Below are 23,732 nucleotides of genomic sequence, written 5' to 3'. Positions count from 1 at the left end.
ATGCCCTGAAATTTCTTTTATAAACAATCACAAAATTCATTCTCCTTATACAAACATAAAGACCTTCCATTCCAATTTTAACTCAATTCGTTAGAAAAATATCGAAATCTAAATTTTAAATTGAAGTTCTAGCTTTCTTGCCTTACCTCACTTTTCTTCCTTTATGTTCTCAACTTCTCATATCCCTCACTTTTTCTTTTCTCCTCATTCTCTTCTCCTCTCTTCTCTTCTCTTCTCTTCTCTTCCTAGTTCTTTCCTGAGCTTCCAGGATGGAGGAATATGAGCTGCAATGCTATTGTTTAATTCATATATGCGTACATATGTATATATATATATAATACCCAATGTCACCATAGCCATTATCTTTAACCTGCCGCTGCTTGCTGTCCGACGGGGAACAAATTCATAATTTCCGCTTTAGCTACAGTTCTATGAACAAAAACCAATTCCATTACTTTTTTTGTCTTTTAGACTTAGCATGCACTTATAATGGCCTTGTAGTGTAAAATGCAATAAAATGATTTTTTTTATAATTTTCATAAAAGTTAAAATTTTATTTATAATTTATATATGATATTTTACACTTGTTCCTTCTAAAAAAACTGGGTATTACAATACCACCATGAGGCATAAGGCAGTTCTATATCAGACAATAAATGATAATTCCTTACAAGCCTTAACCATGTCCTCCTTAATGCAGTAATCTCAACGCTCACTACCTTTGTCCAAATGTTTCGGCGAGCACACCAGGAAAACTGCAAAGAGGCTGAACTCGACAAGAAGAAAGCCCAGAAAGAGGCTGAAATAGAGAAGTCCAAAAGCTCCAAATCCATCAAATAAAAATCGTCTCCCCCAACACACGCTAGGCCTGAAAAAACAAAAGGAAACGAGGAAGGAGGCCAAGGAGAAGAAGCACTTGCTCGCATTCGGTTTTTGCTTTTTATTTTGGTAACAAAAGATAGGCGAGTAATCAGCTGAAGCAGGCAGAGGCTACGCCTAAACCTCCAAATGTGAAGGATTTGAGATGAGATTTTTTTAACCTGAGATAAACAATGACTGACAAATTATTGACAACCAGCACAAAGATTCTAGTGTGCTGGATCTTGCCTGAAACCTCCATGGCTGTCCAGGGGACAAATGATTAAAGCCGAACGCAGCGCTGTTGCTGGCAACTATCATGCCAAACAAGGATCCGCTGAGGTACTTAGTTGTCCTGTAGCTCCTAGCTTGAAGACTCATGATCAGTGATATTAATCTGCTCAACTGTGACTTTAATATTCTTAGATGCTTGGATTACACATCCATTCGACCGTATGGGGCTGTTTGGTAGAGGTTTTTAATAAGATTTATCACCAGATTTATTAAATCCATCCAAACAGGAAGATACGCGAGTTCTGCGGATTCACTAAATCCTGTTAATATTAAATTTTACTTGCAGACAAACAGCCCCTAAGAGATATTGGGCAATCCAAATGGAGCTGATTAATGTCATTAGAGTCATGATGAGTTTATCTTGGAATTCATCTCTGTCGGTGATTGAAGTTTTTCTTCCTGCTGCAGGTTTTTTTGAGGCCAAGCCATCTTAATTTGGTTGATGCAGTCTTAGTTTCTGGTATGGTTCTGTCCATGTTTTTTTTTCTTTTTATTTTTTTTTTATTGTTTCTATATTTTTTTATTCTTTACAGTAGTGGATATTAGCCAGGTGAGTGTACAAAAAATAGGGCATGGAGATGCAAGTCTGTAATTATTCTAAACAAAATTTTGTATTTTTAAGAGGAAATCATATATTTTATGATATAATGCCTTTTTCCTGTCGTCGATGCTTTAACTGATGGGAGAAAATATTGCTTCCATTGTCCGGACCCAGCTTGCGTCCGGACAACGGCTGGAGGTCCATTTTTCCCCCCTTCATGTATTGCAAAACAGAACATTACTATTTGAAAAATTACTATGTTCTGTTGAGAAATTTATTTGTATATACAAAGCCGAAGTCGGCTTTTGATGATCTCTCTTAAGAAAAAGTTTTGGTTTATTTTTTGAATTTTAGCAATCATAGTAACAAATTATTTTTGTTGTTGTTGTTGTTCTTCTCCTCAGATTGTAGTCAAATTTTTTGATGTTCACCTTCAAACTACGTAGTGGGATTTGTCTTCACTTTAAATTACTAGTGAACAATTTAAAGCTAATATATATAAGTTCTGATTGAAAATTGTCTAGAACGTGTATAGATTGGCTTTAAATTAATGAGGTGTTTATATACAAGCTATGCAATGCTTATTTATTTATATATTTAAAAACTAAACCTTCAGAATTATATTTATAACAACTAAAATATTAACATCACATTATAATGTCACCATTATTAATCTTTAAAAACGAGATCTTTTTCATGCATGATTTAAAGACATTGAAGTATTAGAATTGTAAGTATTAAATTTTAGATGTTAGAAATGTAAATACAAAAAAAATTGCGGTATGCGTGAGTCTTTCTAAATTAAATTATGGCCAGAAAGGAATTGGTTTCTAGCCAATTGGTTTGTTTGAGGCAGCTTATAAGTGCGGGCAGCGTTTTCAAAATGCCAACGTACCATTTGGTTTGCGCGTTTCGCCAGCTTATTTGAAACTGTTTGAGTTTTTACACTAAATGCAGACAGCGGTTCGACCCTTGGGGGCCGCGTTTCAGGATAAGCAGTTTATCCTGAAACGCACAAGCTGCCCCAAACGGATCTTAAATTTCGTGCTTGTTAGAAATCTGCGTTTCAATTAAAAAATAAGTTAAATATAGTTACCATTTACCTGTGACGGCAACCTCAATTTTTTTGAAAATTAATCTTTCTTTTCCTTTCAAGGAACAATAACACTACCTTAAATTGGTCATTTACACACGTCCCATTCAATTCCTATGTTTTTATGTATCTAACACTTAAATTTTAACATTTATACCTCTCAACTATCTTATAACACATAAAAAATATCACTGGTTTAACTTATTTTAGCATGAATAATGTGGCATGTATGCAAAATTTAAAATATAAATGAATTAAGGTCTATGTATGTAAATCTTCCTTTAATTTAATGAACTCCAACATGTCTTATGTGATCTCAAATCTTATAAAAATTTATACAATTTGTCAACATTCATGCTTCCAAATCCTCCTTTTCCTCCGGTTCCAATTCCAAATGGTAATCAACTTCACCCTCCCAACCACTTAACCTGCCCCTTTTCCTGCAACTCCTATACAGCATACAGTTGATGATAACATCAACAACTACCAAAACAGAATGCATGCAAGTGATCGACGAAGCCTCCCCAATCAGGGAAACAGCGAAACTCTTCGAATTCAGCCATGGCTTCACTACCCGGTACTGAAACAAGGCTTCTGTTGCAGCCATTGCCAAATTTGCAGGCAGAGCCAATGTGATAGCGGTGGACTCCTTTCCTCTGATAAGAACACAAGCCCTGAGGACCGGAAGATATCCACCACAGCTTTCCATTGCAGAAACAATGGCGGCGAGATTACAGACCACCATCGTGTTTGCGAGCACGATTGAATAAAGAATGGCGCTTCCGGCTGAGAGGACGAGGATCACATTCATGGAAGAGAGATGAAGTGCCTCAGTTGTATTGAAGATGAGGAAGATTATGGAGAAGAAGGCGGCATTTGCTGAGAGGATGATGAATGAGTTGAAGAGGTGAGTTGGTAGGAGAAAGCAGTAGAGTCGGAAGTGTTGGATTGAATCTTTTGAAATTGGGGGGCTTTAGAACGGTGAAGATCACAGAGGCTTTGGCAAGGAGAAGGAAAGTTAGTGTAAAGGGAAAAGTTAGGATGAAGGTGAAGATGGTTTGAGATAGCTTGAGATTGAGGAGGGAGAAGAATTGCGAGGATGCCGGAAATCCGGCGGCCTGGAACAGAAGTTGGATGCGAAGGTAGAGAGTTTGGAGGGTGTAGAATGACGCGGGGGCGAGTGATTGAGAGAGGAGGATGGATGCGGAGAGAGGGAAGACGACGATGGCGGCGATGGAGGCGAGGGAGTGGTAGTAATGTAGGAAGGCATGGATGGACTTCCTCAAGATCTTGATGACCTTGGCCATGGCGTTTTGGATGAATGAGAGTTGAAGAAGGCTATGTTTGGCTTAAATGAAGGGGAGGGGAAGTCAATTGGCCCCCACAGATGACAACAAAGTTAGTTCATTAAGTAAATAATATGAATGATAGCCCAACCACTTAGCTCAACCACTGAACTAATTGCTGCAGAGGGGAATGATATTTTACATGAAATGAGAAACCATAAGAAGTAAAGTATTCTGTAAAGTCAAAAAGAGTTATGAAGGAAATTGAATGCATTAGAGAAAGCTTGAGTTTTATAGTATATGGAACATAATGAGCAGACAAGATGTGAAATTGTAAGACATGAAAGGTGAATCTATTTGGGGAAATTTAGGGAAAAGCAGGGGGGAGGATAGGGTGAGGGAGAAGTAGGGTCCTATTTGGTGATTGAGTCACACCCAAGTAAAGATTAGTTTAGAAGAATTGTTGTCATGTGATGCATCATGAACTTTTTGGTAGCAAGTCAAATTCATTGTGGTCGGACCCACATTTTCCTTAGAGATTAATGAAAGTCTCACTTTATGTTGCTTTTTCTTCAAATTGGATGTATAAAATCTAGACTTGTTCACTATCGTTTTTTGTCTGCTTCCCATCGAGGCATATCAATGAAAGTGGAATCCAACCAAAGAGGAACTTACTATGAAAAAAAAAGGGAAGATTTACCTACATGCCGCTCAATTCCTATGTATTTACACATCTAAAACTTATAATTCATTTTTTATATGCATACCATCTTAGCTATGCATGAAAAGGTATATTTCACTTCTTAAAAGATAAAATGATGGCATTTTTGACGTATGGGAAAGATTTGGGTGGTATAAATGTAAAAAATATAGTTTAGGTGTTAGATATTTAAATAGATAGGAGTTGGGTGGTATGAATGTAAATTCCCCAAAAAAGAACTAGTTTGATGAAGCAATGAGATTGAAAAACAAACAACAAACAAAGCTCTGAATCCGTGTGTGTGCAAGAAACTAAGAAAATTGCTTTTTTTAAAAAATACAAACTGATTCATAAGCACTTTCTAAAAGTAGCTTCTCAACTTTATATAGGCCATTAAGTGTAATTATTAATTCTGGAATCATCAACTCACATGTTTTCCAATATCATTAGTATAATGCAAGCCAAGACACAATCAGTGGTCCAGTTAACTGTGATCTGATTTTATCAACCCACATTAATGTAATTATTAGAAAGATCCAGGCTAGAAACAATCATTTTGCTATAAATAATAGGGGCGCATACATACATACCACCCAATTCCTAATTATTTTCATATCTAAAACCTAAATGTTGAGGTGTGGAGCCTGGAAGAGCACCCACAGACGCAAGGAAGTTGGGCAAGCAACAGAGGTATTTTGAGTTCGGCACGCCAACATCTAGACGACGGGCCTATGCCTGCAAACAGAGAGAGTGACAACGCCCGCACCCATATGGACATGCCCGTGCTGACAAAAAAAGAAAAAAACTCTTGCGCGTGTGATTCTTTCGACAAAGGTTTCATGAAGGATAGATGTCTCGGAGAGGAGAATTTTAGCTTGTTTTTCTCATGTGAGATCGAGAGGAAGGGTTTAGAGCTAAGTCCTGTAAGTTCCATCGATTGTGGAGAAGACATCTGAGTTAGTATTCTATACTTCTCTAAATTTCATAGTGAAAATTTGTGGTGGTGTGACTTTGTGGTTTTTTCGCATTCTCAGATTTTCCACCTTATATTCTGGTGTGTTTGTCTGGATTGTTTTTGTTGTGCTTCAATTCGAATATTTTGTTCCGGTTTTATTGAATCAGTGTGATCCTATTCTACAGTGCAGTTTTGATTCTACATGAAGTATAGGTGTTAGATTTGTAAATACATAAGAATTGAGTGGTAAGTATGTAAATCTTCCTTAATCATATTACTGAGTGCCGCTTTAAAACTAAATCAAGCCAGAAGCTGCCTATATTTGGCTAGAAGCATCAACAGACCATTTTAATATACCCAATAAACCAATAATAAAAAAATATATATAGATTCAATATGAGATTTATAATTGAAGTTACAATTTAGATAATCATGGAAATGCTTGCAACTACTAAGAGATTTAACATCCAAGTTTTGCTCCCTTAATTTGGCGAAGCAAGCAAAAAAATTGCACAGAAAATGATAATGAAAATCAAATTTGATGAAATTTACATTTATTTAAAGTGCATAAAGAGAAAAATAAATAAGCACTAGATTCATGTGTAACAAAAAAGCACCTCAGAGTTCCAAAAAAGCAGAATAATGTTCCTAATTCTCTAAATTAATTCCCTATCATTTGACCCTCCATAAAAAGCTTTCATTGCTGTCTGATCCTTAACACAAGTTGAAACATCAACATTCAAATCTGTAGCTAAAGTCTGGCAAATAAATGGAGGCATTAAATAATCTTAGATAAAAATGATTAGACAGTTCGAAAACGATTAAAAAACTAACGGAAATTATAGTTGATGCATAGTCACAATATCTTGATATAAATATGAATGGTTTTATCTAATCTGCAACTAGAAGGAATAAGAACCTATTAGAAATTTGATACCTACTAATCGTTCAGTTAGAAAGGGAATGAAGTAAATCATCACCTAACGCCACCTATTTGGGTGAACAGACTCATATCTACTTGTTTTTAATGCATTTTGGATATCTACTACTTATAAAATATGTGTAAGCAAGCAGACTGTGACATCTTTTCGATAAAAGAGTGTTGCCTAAATATCAATAATTTTGAATATTTGAATAAAATCTAGGCCTAATAATACATGTTTATATAAATTTTGATTATTTAAAGCGCATAAAGATGATAGTTGAGTTCTAAGGTTAGGAGTCATAGTCCTGAGCTAGTACAATGTGATAAAAATGAGCTTTTCTATGATCATCAATGCACAGGCAAGAGGACATTATAAATGCAATTGGAAGTTTTTTATGACAAGAAATATTGCAACATTACTGTGATAAACTTGAGAACAATGTTTTGATAAGATTAATGTTACCAGAGTTAACCCAAACAATAGAAAAAGAAAATATTATTGCTGAATTCAAAATAAGGAGATACAACCACACAAATAAAAATGGGAAATGACAACCGACACAAAACACACACACACAGAAATAGGAAATGGCGACAAATGAATACACCAACTCAAAATAGGGTGGAACTTGGGGAGGTGGTGGTGATCGGCGAGGGGTTCGGACCTCTGGAAAGGTGGCAAAGTGCGGTGACTGGGCTGGAAGGTAGGGTGGCAGCAAAGGAGCGATGGTGATAGCAAAGGCGAGGTAAGAAACTACTGGAACAGCGAGAAGACAGGCTGTTCTAGGTGGTGGCAGCAAGGGCAAGGGGCTGAATAGCTGCCAAACAGCAGGAGAAATGCTATTCTGGACTCCGACAGCAAGGGAGAAGGGCGGCAGCAGCGAAGTGGGATGTGGTGGACTGCAGGACAATGAAATGGTGGCTTTCCGAGAAGGTGCCAGCTAGAAAGAGTGGGGAAAGTTCAGGAAGAGCAGAAAAAGGATGCTGTCCGGGCGGCTGCCGCGAAAAGGAATGTGTGGCAACAAAACGGGAGGGATGCGAAAGAGTTGGGGAAGGATAAATCATCACTTGGGTGTGAGATATAGCCGGAGTGTTGCTCGACCCTCGGATTCCTCCATAGAAGGGAGAAACGGATGTCAGCCGCTGTCCTAAACAAACTCACAAAAAAACTTAAAACCTAAAATCACAAGAATCAAATATATAAGCCAAAGATAACTAGGATTGGGTCCCCTTTGGAAAGGAGGTGCTAAACCATCGTGAGAGAGCCAGCCGGATTGGTTCAGACATCCTATACGCGGGAGTTCTGATCCGCGCCCAATTACACATGTGTCAATCTCTCAAGGTTGGGGGAGCTTCAACCTCATTCATTGAAGCTTCTGCCTCCTCATAGTATCGAGTTGGAACTGGCACGTTAAAGGTATTGGAGTTGCTATAACCTCCCAGAAGAAGAATCTTTGATGACGAACTTAGAAGCACTTCGATCTCATTGACGACTAAAGGGTTTTCCCCACTTGCGAGTAGCCATCCATATTAGTCCAACCTTCTGGGACTGCATTACTGAAGTGAACTAGGACTTCGTGTCACTTATATTATGTTGAATCCTTCCAAAGTAACCAAGATTGGCTTAACATGATCTGAAGTGAGGGTCGCTTGAATCTCCTCAAATGAAGGTGGCCATTGCAGTAAACTATTGAACAAGATGTTATGAAACTCTCTCTATACTGGTTGTTCTGTGTTTGTAACTGGCTCTTTTGTCTTGTTGTCCTTTGTCATCACCGAAATTGATCCTACAGGCTCTTCCGTGCTAACAAGGGCACATGTAATCTCGAACTCCGCAGAAAATAGGACTATGTGTTTACCATTTTTGGTGAAGGAGTACTTGTTCCTGGACCCATCATGCTAAACCCCAAGAGTCCAAGTATTTAATCTTGTGTAGGTTCATTAGTGACTTGATGATGATAAAATTTATATGATTACATTTAATTATCTATTAAAGAATTTATAGGTTAATTATTTAAGGAGCACTTAGGTTGGTGATGAGCCTGTGCGCTGAGTTATCTTGGAGATGTTGCAATATGAAGAGGAGTTTGGAAAACACAATTCAGTGATGCAATAAAATTTATGAGGATAAATGTTTACTTTGTTCGGGTTGCACAAAATGTATTTGATTGTGTATTTGAAAATTTTGTGAGAATGAATATTGAAGAAATCCTACGGCCAAACGCAATGATGACGAACGAAGGGATTCACAGGCTGGTTATCATCCGAAGGGACTGCGGCGAGAAGATCAGCTCAACCAAACCAAAGATGAGCCGGTTGATTCACCCATCGTTTCTTGTTCCTAGAAAGGCTACAACCAAGTTGGTCGGCGTAAGGCAGACCGATCAACTGTGGTCCGCCCCCCAAAAAAAACCCACCCATGGGTGTATCTGACACACATATAAATACTAAGATAACCCCCACTATTCTAATAAATAAGGGGCACAAACGTAATCTTGAGTATGTACCTTCCTATGCCTGTAAATAGGAGTCATTTTTGGAATACAGGTTACGCGCTTTCACAGTTCATCACTGCGCTCTCTCGCATTTCCTCTTCTTTTTATGCTCTATTCCTTGGGTGTACCTCTCAGACAGTATCAGATTCAACAGATTGAGTTATAATTACTTCAAGTTTAAGGATGATTAAAACATAATAACATTATATGTCTCTAAATTATTACTTTTATTATACAAAAATATGGTATATTAAATGTGTTCATAATTATTTACAGATATTATATGATTGAATAATTTAGAAATGCTATAATAAGCTACCTCCATTCAACGGGCTTTATAGATTTACAACAAGTTTTTTCGAACTATCCCATGTGTCCTTTTATGATCATCAAAAAGCCATAGATACACAACAGTAAGATTTTGTGGTTTCCTTCAATAACCGGCAAAGAGATCTTGGGCTGATTTGCTTGCATTTTTTTCCCATTTTTTATCCTAAATAAAGAGCCAAAATTAATTGAGACCAATCGATCCCATACAAATTGGGGTTACTATTTAAATTAATTTGGAGAACAATTGAACGTTAACACTACCATTGTTGGGTCCCAAGTTTCGGATGCAAAAAAGGGAGGGTTACATTACATAGTCGATAGCTAACATTAAATTTTTTGTCGAAAAACTATGATATGAATCATTTAAATCATTATATTAATGTTGGGAGTCCACTGAAAGCGACACACTTTATAACATGAATATAGTGCAAAATGTGCAAGGGTTGCTAGACCAGCGTGTGTAGTGCACGAAGCAAAAATGTGATATGTTTGATTATTAATTTCATGTTTTATTTAGTGTTTATGATGATTTATGCTTGTGAAACATGTATTTGTTATGTATTACAGGTTACAGGTGATTAGGCAACTTGAGAAGCTACGGAGAAGAAACTAACTCTAAAATGCCAGATTCACTATATGCAGCCATTGTAGTAGCATTGGGTGTCAGATACCAGCACCCCTGCACTAGTCTGCAACACTTGCGCCACAGACCAGAGAGAGTGGTACCCTCGTGTTAGTCTGCTGCATCCCCGAGCCACAAACGAGAGAGGGCGGAAACCCTGCTCCAGTCTGCGGCACCCCTGCTCCCTGGCATGCAAGAAACCGAATTTGGAAGGTTTGGATGCGGATTTTGGAGCCCTAAAAGAGTGAAGCCTGGGAATCACTCTTGGCAATTAGAAGGTTGTTCTACTAGTCTATAGAGAGTCTTAGGTGTGTCCTAAACTTTTCTCCATTGATTTTTTCTTTGAAGAAGATTTTTAGAGTTGTTTTTTGTGAGAGTATTGGAGTATTTTGAGAGAGATTTATGTGAACTTGTACAAGGGAGATAGACAGAGAGTGTGCTTGTATGGAGAGGATTGCAGTGTATGTCAAATGGAGATTGACTCGAATTTGAGCTTTTTATACCTTCTTACATTATTTTATTCAATATTTTCAATAGAAATATTTGTATTTTCTTTTCCCATACATGATAGCTAAATTTTTTCATACTCCTGTTACGTAAAACATGTGATTACTTTGTTGTTTTACCCTTGAGTTTTTCATTGAAGTCTTTCTATGCTTGAATTTCAATATGCTGATGTGTTAACCTTTCAGTCTTCATTTACTTTTAATTTGACCAATTAGAAAACATAAAACCCATTGTGATCAAGGTCTTCTAACCGTTAAATAGAAGAACAATTAGATTAATATATATTCATCTAATGGAATAGACATATTGTCAGTAGGAGAGTACAACCTAAATAGCAGACTAAGGAATTCCTGAGAAACATTGTATGGTTAAGCCTTCATACGAGTTTCCAATGCTTCAAATGACCTATACATGGGCTAAGAAAGACTTGTATCTGGTTGTCAACAATAACATAGGGAACTCAGAAGAAAAATACAAAAAATCTCTCAATCGGTGTCACAAGAATGGACCTTTCACTAAGAAATTCAAACAAATTAGTTTTGTTTTCTAATTTCTGCATTAGAAATTTAGAACATTTCAATCTTTGCAACCCTGAACACTTCCAAACTACGCTTAGTGATTTTGTAAACTAGAACTTCACCTTTTAGAAAAATTGATAAGTTAACTCATGGGATTGATAAAAAAACTCTAATTCAGTATATTATTTGATTGACATATATACTTGGGTGATTGTCGATTACTACGGAGTAATGTCGGGCATCATGCAGTGTTAAATAAGGGTTTTGACATTATGAACTGATGCAAGCAAAAAAGTTTGTTGATGAAACTAATATTAGGATATAAACTTAAATTATGGGTACTCTCTCAAGTAAATTAATAAAATTAGTAGATATTATAATTCATAGGAAGATAAATATATTATGTATTCAAGAAATTAAATGGGTTAGCTAACATGGTAAGAAAATTGATAATTTAGATTTTAAACTTTGGTATTCATTTAAAAGTCTTACTAGAGATGGTGAAGGCATAATTATAGATAAGTGTTTGAAATATAATATTATAAAAATTAAAAAACTAAGATATAGAATTATAGTTCTTAGTATAGTTATTGGTACTAAGATTATTAATATTATAAGTGTTTATGCTTCGTAAATAGATTTGAATGTATGTTCAAAAGAAAAATTTTGAAATGAACTAAAAGAATTAATACAAAAAATGCCTTTTAAAGCAAAAATTTTATTGTAGGAGATTTAAATGAATATGTTGGTAGAGTGCTAGAAAATTTTATAAGTATTTATGATGGTTATAATTTTAGAGTAACTAATGAATAAATGTAGAGTCATATTGAATTTTACTTTAGCTTATGATTTATTATTGTTAATACTTTATTTAGAAAAAAAGTTGAGACATAATATGACTTATAAGAATGGATCCATTAAAACACAAACTGATTATTTTCTTATAAGAAAAATACATTATTAAAATTGTAAATATTGTAAAGTTATGTCAAGTGAAAATTTAGGTACCAAATATTGATTATTGAATTTAAATTTTAAAATAAAGGTTTTGAAGCAGAAAAATATAACAAAACCTTATCACATAATTAGGTGAGAGCACTTAAAAGTCTTATAAAATTATTTTTGAGTAAACTTTAAGGTATTAAATTTAGGAAGTTCATAAAAAATTAATATTATGTGAGATTAAATAACGAGAATTATTAAGCAAGTTGTGAAAGATGTGCTTGAAGAATTAAAGAAAAAACTCTTATAAATAAAATAATTATGGTGGGATAATAATGTAAAAAAAAAACAACAAATAAGAAATTTTATCATAAAAATTAATTGGGATGTAAAAGCTTAAGAATTGAAAAAAAATATACGGTGGCACATATGAAGTCTAAGAAAATAATAATTATGCTTTTAGTGATGTTTATAATAAATTAAATAATAAAAATTGTGAAAAATACATAGATAAACTATCCAAACAAAAAGATAAGAAAAGGAAAGAATTAGTTCAAGTAAAATGTAAAATGTATTAAAAATAAAAATTAAAAGGTGTCTTTCTTAGATGAACATATTCAATATAAGTGCGTGAGATATTTAGATAAATTTTTTAATAAAGATTGTGAAAATATGATTGAATTTAGTGATCATAATATCGTCAATAAAAATAAGATATTTTATTTTTATAATCACAATAAATAAAACAGAAGTTTAGGATTTAATATTATTTTTTTATCAAAATTGTTTTAGGATTTCGTTGTATAAATGAAATATTAATTTATTAAATTGGGCTCTTTTAATTAATGTTAGGAAATCAAATGTGGAATAAATTTAAATTTGTATCAATGAGAATGGATAACTGCGAAGGAAAGGTTATAAGATAAATAAAATTAAAAATTTAAATTAATTAATTTAAATTTAATACTTAAAATATTAATGATGGATTATATTAATGTATAACAACAACTAAAACAGAAGAGTAATTGATTCCAAAAGATTTGAAGATAAGGAATGTGAAGTTGCACATGAGGAGAACAAGAGAAAAAGCCAAGTTGGGGTTTATTTTTAGTTACTTATTAAGAGAAATTTCATTTATATAACAATGAATTGTGATTAAAAATTTGAAAGTAAAGACAGAAGAACATTTTAGGTTGAAGGAAGAAGAGGAAAGTTTGTGGCAAATAGTTGGTGCTAATATGGAAATTTATTTGTAGTCAATTTAATTATGTTATTAAGTATTAATCTTAAAATCTTAGGAATTATAATTATGTGTGTAAATCAAAAGAGTTGAAAGGGGTTGTTATTTTGACAGAAGAAAAAAGAGAAAAAATTGAGGTATGCATTAGTTTATAAGAATTATAAATTTAAATAAAGGAAAGGGACGTCAACGGTTTTGTGTAGGAGTAACAAATTATAGTAAGTAGTTGAGAATGTGAAAGAGAAAGTCCACATATTTAAATGAATCATTTCATAAGGTGAAATCAACGTGAGTAATTATGGTTTTATTTGCACAAAATTTATTTTCTTTTATTTAAGGGTATTTGTGCTTTCAAATAAACATTTTATTATTTCAAAAAGGCTTAAAAGTATTTCTATGATTAACATTGTATCACCTTTTGCATTGCACAAAAAAACAGTTAAAATGAAATTAAAGGTTGAAAAAAATTATATACAAGTTAAATAAAAGATCACGATTAAGTCTATCTTGAGTCACTCCCTCATGATACTAGTTGGAGGTGTTATTTTATTCACGCACTTTACAACAACAACAACAACAACAACAAAGCCTAAATCCCACTACGTGGGGTCGGCTACATGAATCCTTTTTCTCCATTGCGTCCTATTTAGTGTCATATTTTCATTTAGTTCTAATAAATTAAGATCACTTTTTATATAATAAGCCCAAGTCTTCCTAGGTCCACCTCTACCTTTCTTAATATAAGTCGAATCTAAAACATCCCATCTCCTAATCGAATCATTAGATGGTCGACGCTTAAGGAAAAAAAATAAAAAATGATTGTATCTTTATAGTACAAAATGAAAATGAAAATAAAAGACTTTGTATCATTGTTGGTACAAATTTTTTTATGTGCCCTAAAATGACTTTTTAAAGTAAGAAAATTAAAAAAAGGTAATTTACTAAAATAAAAATTTTTATTTATAAATTGATCAGCATATTCCTTTGTGCAATCATGTTATGCATTCACATATAAAAATTTACTACATATTAAAATAGTAATTATTCATTAAATTACTTTAAACTTAACAAGCTATTTAAGTATTTTTCAGAAAAATCTCTGCTAAATTGATATTATTGATAAGGAGTTTGTTTACAGACGAAGAAAAACTATTGGAATTAGGTAGCAAACTAATGAATTTTATGTTTTGGTTATATGTTTTGTCATTTTTATAATAGTAATTATTTTACTGTATAACACTGAATAATTTTATGTATCTTGTTAGATGTTGTTATCAATGCATCTAGCTAACATCTGTAAAAAAGATTCACGTCTTTATATTTTTACAAATTTCAATAAAAAGTTAGATTTAAAAATCAATGAAAAGGAAGAGGCGGTTTACACTATAATGATGCTCAACAAGCCAATGCTTTTCAGTACTAGCAATGTATCTAGCTAAGAAGTTAGGTGGCTTGAGAATTGTCAATCTTATATCTTTTACTCTGGATTTTTTGATAAAATGAATTTTAAAATCAATAAAAAATTAAACTGTTCTCTTGCGGTTCTACTATTCATGACAAATACAATAAGGTAAAGTCAATGGTTTTTGGGTTTTCCTATGGCCTAAATCTCCTTTTTACCAAAGATGTCTAAAATAAGTACTAAAGCCTTTATCATAACATCCAATAAGGTGCTTATTTCAAAAGTAAGTTTTCGTAAGCTATCTGGATAGAAGATTCCTCTTTAGCAATTAGATGTTCACATTAATCTGAAAATGCTTGGAACCAAAATTGTTCTATCAATGCTCAACTCAATCTGTTAGATAATAGATGGTGCATTGGTTGGAATAGAATTAATCCATATTATACTACCTCTCTAATTGTAAAGTGATTCTCTTTACTAGCTGGATTAAGCCTGATGTAGAAATGGACAACTTTTTGGAAGATTATGAATAGCAAATTTATCGTCGAAATTTCTGTATATACATAAATTTTTATGAATGTTGGTCTAAGATCCCCATTTTATGATATCATCTAAAAATAAATTGCTTCTTCAAACATCTCTATCCGTTGCTGGCTATTTTATAGCAGGAAATTTCCAAACATTTCTATTTTATAGCATGGTATAATTCAAATTATGAGTCATGTATAAAGCTTACTCAACAGAAGATTTTCGCTTGTTATTTAACTTTCAAGATTTAGAAAAGAATTTTCAAAGCCTATATTAAACTATGCATTCTTTGTTTACTAAGTATAGGCATAAGCATATCAATGAAATCTTTATAGAAGTATGGTTTTTGTTCCTCTTAGCTGTTCTTTGGGTGATTTGGATGAAATAAATAGCATAACTTCCAATCAATCTTCCATAAACATAAAGATCTTTGCTTCGATATCACCAACAAGCGGTTTTCAAGGTCGAGAAAAAACAAAGGAGAAAGGACGTTCTTGAGTTGGGGAATAATATCAACAACTTCTTCCTTAAAGCTGATTTTGGAATTTGACTTTTGTTCCTAGGTTTATCTTGTAATTTGTATTTACTTATTTTTCCTAAATGAGAAGGAAACTTATAACCAGTTTTATCACAAAAATGAATAATAATAATAAAGAACAAAATAAAAGAGCAATGTATCATCAAGCAACGCATTATAGAGGCCAAAGGTCTAAAATAATTGAGGAATCAAAACTTTGTCAATCCAGAAAACATGGTGATATGATGAATTTTACAATTGACTGCTTGACTAATATGTAGTGTTTGTCCAACTAATCTAATTCTGAAAGCATAATGACAGAATGACCAATGCTACAGATATAGAAAAGATAAACAGCAAAGAGATTACCAGAATGGTTAACTTGTTTAGAAATAAACATACATATTTGCAAATACTATGTAGGATTCTGTTCTGATAATCTACTTTGACCGAACACTCTTCTCAGCAATAGACCATTCAATTTTCATGCTTTCACAGCAGTCATTGAAAATGCTATCTATCAACCTTATTCAGTGGAATAACTTCCTGGTTTCTACTGTGACTAAAAAACAAAGCACTGTCGTTCTCTACAAGTAACTGCAATGAAATAATAGCCAATACTATCACTAAGCAAAACTGAAACAATAAGCTATCCCACAGTAGCTGACTCAGAAGAAAGAGTTTCCAACTCTTCAACAGCAAGGGCATTTCCACTCAACACTTCCATGCCAGAAGACCTACAGGTAAAATAGAAGACGGCACTCATCATAGAATCAACCAGAAGAACAAACGAATACATGAGGACCAGAAGAGGCCCTTCCCATATACGAGAAGAACCATCTCCATAGCTCAATGTTTTCACCCTGTGCTCGAATAACCCTGCAACAAAAGCAGAACCAATGGCAGACCCAAGAAATATCAGAAGCCCTGCTTGCGTCTGCCCCTTAACTAACCTTACTGACCGCAGAAAAGCCATCGGTCCTGATGCGTCCTCCAATACAGATATCACAATAGCAATATTGCATACTATAATAGTATGGGCATAAGCCACCGAAAACCCTAAAACTGTAACCAATGCTGGATACACAATGATCTCTGGAGGATAACCCAATACAGCAAGTGAATTGCAGACGACAACTATGAGTACGATGAAGATAGCAAGGCAACCTACAATTGCCGCACAAACCAAAATATAGGTCGACACAAGGCTCCTCCAAATCCTACGAGCCATTCCCATAAATTCTGTGGCTATAACTTTCTTTCCAGCATAATTGCAGGCCACGGAATAAGCAGTGCAGGCCCGGGCTAGAAGAAGAAAAGTTATCAACAAAGGGAAGCAAAAGGCAGAAGAGACAATGGTGCCTGCAAGATGATGGCAGATCTGTTTGATGAACTGTGTGGCCGGTAATCCATTGGTAACCGCAAGAAGCATCAGTCTGCGTCCGAGAGCAGTAACGATAGCCTTGTCGACAAGGAAATTGGAGAGCAAAGCGGTGGATACAGGACAAATAAGAAGAGCCATGATGGTCAGAAAAGTGGAGGGATCTGTGCGGAGGATTCGGGCAGTCTCCCTCAGAATCTCCAATGCGTTCATGTGCGGGATGGCCTCAACGTTGGAAAACTCTAGCGGGACGGGGGAGATGACCGCCTGTGGGGAGAGTTCAGAGACGATCGGATGATCCATAACAGCAATATCAAATCTATCTCACAGCTTATTACACCAATTGAAGAGATCAACGCTGACATCCCATTTATGATGTGCTCGCTGCAGCCATTTTCGATAAAACGGCCCGAAATCAAAGCGGACGTCAATGGCTCAGGAATAAATTGTAGAGCGGATCAAGAGAGACTTATGAAAAGAGAAGGAGGGCCGTAGAAACAGAGTTGCGAAGTGTATCCCCCCTTTCAGGAGCATTTCCTCGAACAGTTGGAGAGGGGATCCATGTCAATGAAGAGAATCAAAACAAGGGAACAGCGTGTGATTAGAGCAAGGGTAGGTTAAAGACGACGGGGAAATGGAAAGGGAGAGAGAGAGCAACGAGAACGAAGAAGACTTGAGTTTCACAGCGGTGGGGAGTGGAAATGAGCCCGTCGGAGATGAAGAAATCTGGAGATTCCCGTTTCCGCGCCTTCCGGAGATCCAAAACGGAACTATATATACTTTTTCAAGTCAACTTTATCAATTCTCTAAACCATTTTTAAATTTAACATATTTACATATTTTTAATTTTGTACCTATTCTAAATGATGCATCTCACATCAAAAATATCATCATTTTAATTTAAAAAATAAAAAATAAAAAATACTCATTTTCATGTATATATATATATATATAGTGCTTTAAATTCAAATAAGATTCATTGATCTCTTAAAAAATTATCTTGATCAAGATAAACTAGATCCATTAGTGAATTATTTAAGGTTTTAAAGCCTAATCATACAAATCTATTTTTTAGCTATAAATAAATATTATTTAAAAATAATAAATTATGTGCATTTGATGCATGTGAAATTTAAAATTATAGTTTTAAATATAAAATCTTAAATTTCAAAATAAATATGAGGGAAGTTTGCACGTTTTGCAGTGATCATTTTGAATCAGCCTCAAAATATTTTGACCAAATTATATCTGATAGTTTTCAGATAAAATTGGCATAATGCATTATAAGACATCTAATACTATGTGGTCCAATGTATAATATAGTAGTTGAAAATAAAATGAAAAACTTCAAAATAAGATGAAAATTCTAGAACAAGCTCAAACACACAAGAATTTAGCTCTAGAGCTAAAAGAACAAGAATTAATATTTAAGGTCAATTTGGCATGCATTTCTTACCACTTCGCTTTCAACACCAACACCCTTTTTTTTCTATTATTTACTTCTTATTTTTAAGAAAAATCTGTGATAAAAATCTATATTTTACAACATAATCTACTGAAATTTGATGACAATAATCAAAATTTTCAATAACAATATATATTTATAATATCCCCCATCTTAAAAAAAGATACTTTCTCCACAACTTCATCATATTAACAAAAAAAAACAACTCCCTCAAAGGAATCCTTAAGGTCTGTTCCAGACAAGCATAAGTTATTAAAAAGTTGTTGCACAATAGTACTGTCAAGAAGATGTTATAGAGAAGTTGTGTTTTGTTTGTTTTGTGCAATTGTGCAGCAGGAGTGTTGCAGATGTTTAGGATAAAAAAATTTTATGCCCCTGCGTTATTGCGTTGTTTATAACAAAATCAGTTCTGGATGCACATTACATACATGAAAACATAAATTCAGTTCAAATATTATATGATAAAAACTGACATCTCACTAAACAGTAACACAAAAATCAAAAATAAAAATAAAATTATTAAAAAAATAATAATATTATCATAATGTTGACAATTTCACGAGATAATCTTTTCTCCAATGACTCTCCACAACCGATTACTATCGAAGATGAAATCATTAAAATGATCCACCCACCTAAAAAAGTTACAGTCCTCTGATCAATTCCTTGGATAGCTGTAAAATTTTATCTCATAGTTATACTCATGTCGCAAAGTTGGCAGATAACACTACAGTCAATAATAGCAGAACAATACTTTAGAGGCATCGAAAGACATCGACTTATCTTTTCTAAAGGTTTAAAAACCACAAAGCACAAACAGTTAGATGCAATATTAGTTAAAAAAATAATAGATATACACAATTGAAGTTTTATAAAGTTGTGTGGTCTCAGAGCACAAAATATAAACCAACGAATAACTTGTCACTATAAGAACATTAGACCTTTTTAAAAAGGTTTTTTGGTTGCCTTTAAATCATGATATCAAGTTCATATGTGTCACAGAAGCATATCACCACAAAGACCAACAGTCATATGATCATAAAAAATGGGATTTTGGTTGCCTTTAAACCATGTAAAATTGTGCCCGTATGTGTCACAAAACTATATCACCAAAAAAGCCATCCAAAAAAACTCTAACAGTCATATGATTGAAAAGGGAGATTTTGGTTGCCTTTAAATCATGTCATACCTAGCTTGTATGTGTAACAAAACCATATCGCCACAAAGATCATCCAGAAGAACCCCTAAAGATATTTATGTCATCATAGACCTCAAAACAAAAAAAAAAAAGAAAAAAAGTTTATATTAAATGCACGGTTGCTAGAGGTCATCCATGTGGGAAAAGAATGAAAAAATAATTTGCACCGAAAAAAAATTTCACATGAATACCCTTATATATAGTGTCATTAAACTCAGGGTTAATGCCACTGAGCTTGAACTTTTCGATAGTTGCCACGACCGACAAATTAATGGATAATCAATATGTTGGTTTAATTAAAAAAAAGTTGAAGGATTGGACATTTCATAAATTCTCACCTTCAATCTCTCGGCCATGGTTCGCTTTATAATATCTCAACCCAAGTTTACGGATCTTTGCTTTAACTCTTTCCATATTTCCACTCCTTTTTTAACTAATCTAATTTGTTTTGCAATTACATTCTATCATGTTCTCTATATGTATGTCATCCTTCATTGTTAAAATAATTGGTTGGTCTATTTCCTAATTTCACATCTTTAAGAGAAAGATCTCAAAATATTAGCTTCACCGCTTTATCCCACATGACAGACGAATTAATTTATTTTGTCTTACCCAACACGGCTACTAGTATTAAAAAAAATAACATAAATTTGTGGCAGAGCAGACAATATAATTTATCTCGTAAAAACATAAAGTACCATTTAAAATCTCATAGCTTGAAAAGCAGCAGAAAATATACATCTGAAATCTATTAACACACCAGCACATCATCATAACCAACACACTACCACAAACACACTACCACATCATCACAGCTAACACATAGTCACCACACACTAATCATCCACACAATCATATCATCAAAACCAACACATCGCCATCACCACAACCAACACACATACCACCACCACCACCATCACACATTAATCATCTACACTCAACCACAACATCAACACCAATACACCACCACCACATCATCATCAACACCAACACAACACCACCACCACATCATAACACCAATACACCACCATCACAACATCATCATAACCAACACAAGCCATCGCCGTCGCCACACATTAACCATCTACACACCACCACATCATCAACACCAACACAACACCACCACCACATCATCAACACCAACACAACACCACCACCACATCATCACAACCAACACGCTACCACCAACACACCACCAACACTACCATCGCCACCACACATTAACCATCCACACCATCACATCATCAACACCAACACACCACCACCACCACCACCACATCATCAAAACCAACATACTACACCAACACCACCACCACCATCAACCCAACATAACAATACCACACCAACAAACCACCATCACCACACCACAACATACCACAATCACCACACCAACACACCACAATGCACAATCCATCTGATTAAGAGGGCCAACATCAAAAGCAACCCAATTGAACAAAGAGAACCAACCACCAAATGCAGCCCAACCAAACGATGGAGCAGCAAAACCAAAATTTCTGTTCGCATATATACATGCCACAAATCACAATGAGCAACCCATTTGATATGTCACAGAAAAAAGACAAACCACTAATAGCAACCGAAAAAGAAGTGCCAAAGAGCAACCTCCAATGTCATAAGAAAAAGAAGTGCAAATTCAAAGTTCATTCCTTCCAGAGGCCACAAACCGCAAACAACAAGCCACAAACCACATTGAACCAGAAACCGAATAGAGCAAAAAGCACAAACAACAAGAACAAAAGTATCCAAATTTCAAAGGAACAAAGAAATGAAAAATTTTGAAATCATGTCCTTCCAATAGAGAAATTTGATTTCTCCGTGGAGCAAAAAACACAAATTGTAAAGAGCAAGCCACACACGACAATGAACCTCAAATTGTAAAGAGCATAAAACATAACCACAAAGGGAAGCGATAGAGGATACCAAAGGAGAACAGAAATCAAAGGAAACAGACAGAGCCGGATGTCGGAGAAAAGCAAGAGAGGAGAAAACAATCCCGTGCCACCGGAGCCAGAGATCAGAGAGAAGTGAGAAGGGAGAAGATACCTAGGGCAAAGACGCGAGTGAGGAGAGAGGGACAGTCTCGCCAGAGAGTTTGAACAACGACGGAAAAGGAGAGTAGTCAAGAAATTAAATCGCAAAAAAATGCAGACCAGAAAGTCAAACCCGCAACTCACGTTTAAGGCCCCAGTTACTAAATCGTTGTTGTACCACTACAACCAAACAGAATTTTCCATGTTCTAACTGCGCCGCAGCAAATAAGCCTCCCCAAGCAAGCCCTTAGTCATCATTTGAAGCTTTTTTTTTTTGCATTTAAGTTGTAATTATAATTATGTTAAAGATTTGCGCGTAACTCAATAATCATAAAATAAAATTTAAAACATATGTAAAAAATAATTTTTATATTTGATTATATTTGAATTCTGTTGGTGCGCTGTTTAGAAAAAAAGAATGCAAATTCATTTCAAAATTACTTGTAGAAGCTAACTAACAAGTTTTTGGAAGACGACTGAAAACTCACCCCTCAAATAGTTTGGCATCTTGTGTATCTGTTGACTCATCTCATCGCGCAATTATCGAGAGGATTATAATATCAAATTACTAATAATTGAATCATTTTTAGGATATAGGATCTCGTATTGTTCGAGAGTACATACAATCTGGCAAAGGACCTTGTTTCTTTGAAGAAATGTTAAGGAAAAGGGAGAGAAGGAAAATAGCTCTTTGAGGATCCTTAAAAAATATATTAATTTATTATCTCCAATAAGCCGAAGAAAGGTTGTTCCTCTGAGGAACCTTGAGTTTCAGGATCCCCGGGAGAGAGGGAGGAAAGGAAGGAAAACCGAAAATTTAAGACTTTTAGGAGGAGTGGAAGAAAATCCCCTTCTCTCTCATTTGTTCTCCCTTTTTATACATAAGAGAGATTATAAATTAATCTAAATAGTACATTCGATAATGTATTGTTCCCTTAGTTCATTATCATGATATAAAGTCAATATTGAATATGTCAAATATCGCCAACTAATGTAAGATATTGTCGGTTCGATGGGCTTCCTCGGTAACTTGTCGAAAGGATTGAATCGCCAGTGTCAGGCAGCGCTTTAATGAATGATTGACACATATCTTTGTTAGTCGTGATGGTTCCTCGGATTGCCCCCGTCATATAAATAGACTAAGTTATCTTCTTGAGGAAGATAAAGATAATTGGATCGGCCCCTACCCACAACTAGTATTGCCTCAACTAGTTTGCATCTTGCTTATTTGTTGACTCATCTCATCGTGCAACTACCAAGAGGATTACAATATCAAATTACCAATGGTTGAATCCTTTTTAGGACTTGAGATACAACATTGTTCGCGAGTACATACAACCAAACAAAAGGCCTTACTTCGTTGAAGAAGTGCTAGGGGGAGAGATCGATAATATTCTTTTAAGGGAGCCATAAGACATAAATTAATTTATGATCTCCGATAAGTCGGAGAAAGACGATTCCTCAGAGGTATCTTGATTTACAAAATCCTTGAGAGGGAGGGCGGTAGGGATGGAGCGAAAGAGAAAACCAAAGATCAAGGAGTGTAAGAAGATCCCCTTCTCTCTCCTCCCTTCTCCCCTTTTATACATGAAAGAAAAAGATTATAAATTAATCTAAAAAGCACGTTCAGTAATGCACCGTTCCCTCTCTCCAATATCTTAATATAAACTCAACAATGTAGATGTCAGATACCGCCGACTAATTTCAGGCATTGCTGGTACGATAGTCTTTCCCGATATCTGGTCTAAAGAACTAAATTACCAGCGTTTGACGGCATCTGTAATAAGCGATTAACAGATGTCTTTTGTCGTCACCACGGTTCCTCTCATGACCACCTTCGTATAAATAGACTAGGTTATCATCTTGAAAAAGTTAAAAATGATC

At 34.6% G+C, this 23,732-nt stretch overlaps 2 protein-coding genes and 1 pseudogene across 2 annotated transcripts in view; 1 reads left to right on the top strand and 2 right to left on the bottom strand.

Annotated features, from left to right (window-relative positions):
* The window catches only part of LOC110029398 (formin-like protein 20), a 58,324-nt gene extending 56,524 nt beyond the window's left edge, over positions 1 to 1,800 (top strand). Inside the window, exons 18-19 of the mRNA XM_020731674.1 lie at positions 701 to 1,200; positions 1,561 to 1,800. Coding sequence (XP_020587333.1) covers positions 701 to 840 — 140 coding nt within the window. The 3' untranslated portion in view covers positions 841 to 1,200; positions 1,561 to 1,800. The remainder of the gene's footprint in view (positions 1 to 700; positions 1,201 to 1,560) is intronic.
* A 1,338-nt stretch (positions 1,801 to 3,138) lies between these two features.
* On the bottom strand, positions 3,139 to 4,157 carry LOC110029397 (annotated as a pseudogene).
* Positions 4,158 to 15,994: 11,837 nt separating this feature from the next.
* On the bottom strand, positions 15,995 to 17,922 carry LOC110029401. The gene has a single exon (XM_020731675.1). It carries the CDS (start codon positions 17,435 to 17,437, stop codon positions 16,403 to 16,405), a length of 1,035 nt encoding a protein of 344 aa, XP_020587334.1. The 5' UTR covers positions 17,438 to 17,922; the 3' UTR covers positions 15,995 to 16,402.
* Positions 17,923 to 23,732: the final 5,810 nt, after the last annotated feature.

Source organism: Phalaenopsis equestris, unplaced genomic scaffold (assembly GCF_001263595.1).
Source record: "Phalaenopsis equestris unplaced genomic scaffold, ASM126359v1 Scaffold000570, whole genome shotgun sequence".
In the NCBI taxonomy this organism is placed as follows: Eukaryota; Viridiplantae; Streptophyta; class Magnoliopsida; order Asparagales; family Orchidaceae; genus Phalaenopsis; species Phalaenopsis equestris.
Note: the sequence above shows the minus strand (reverse complement) of the source record. Positions and strands in the feature narration are given on the sequence as shown.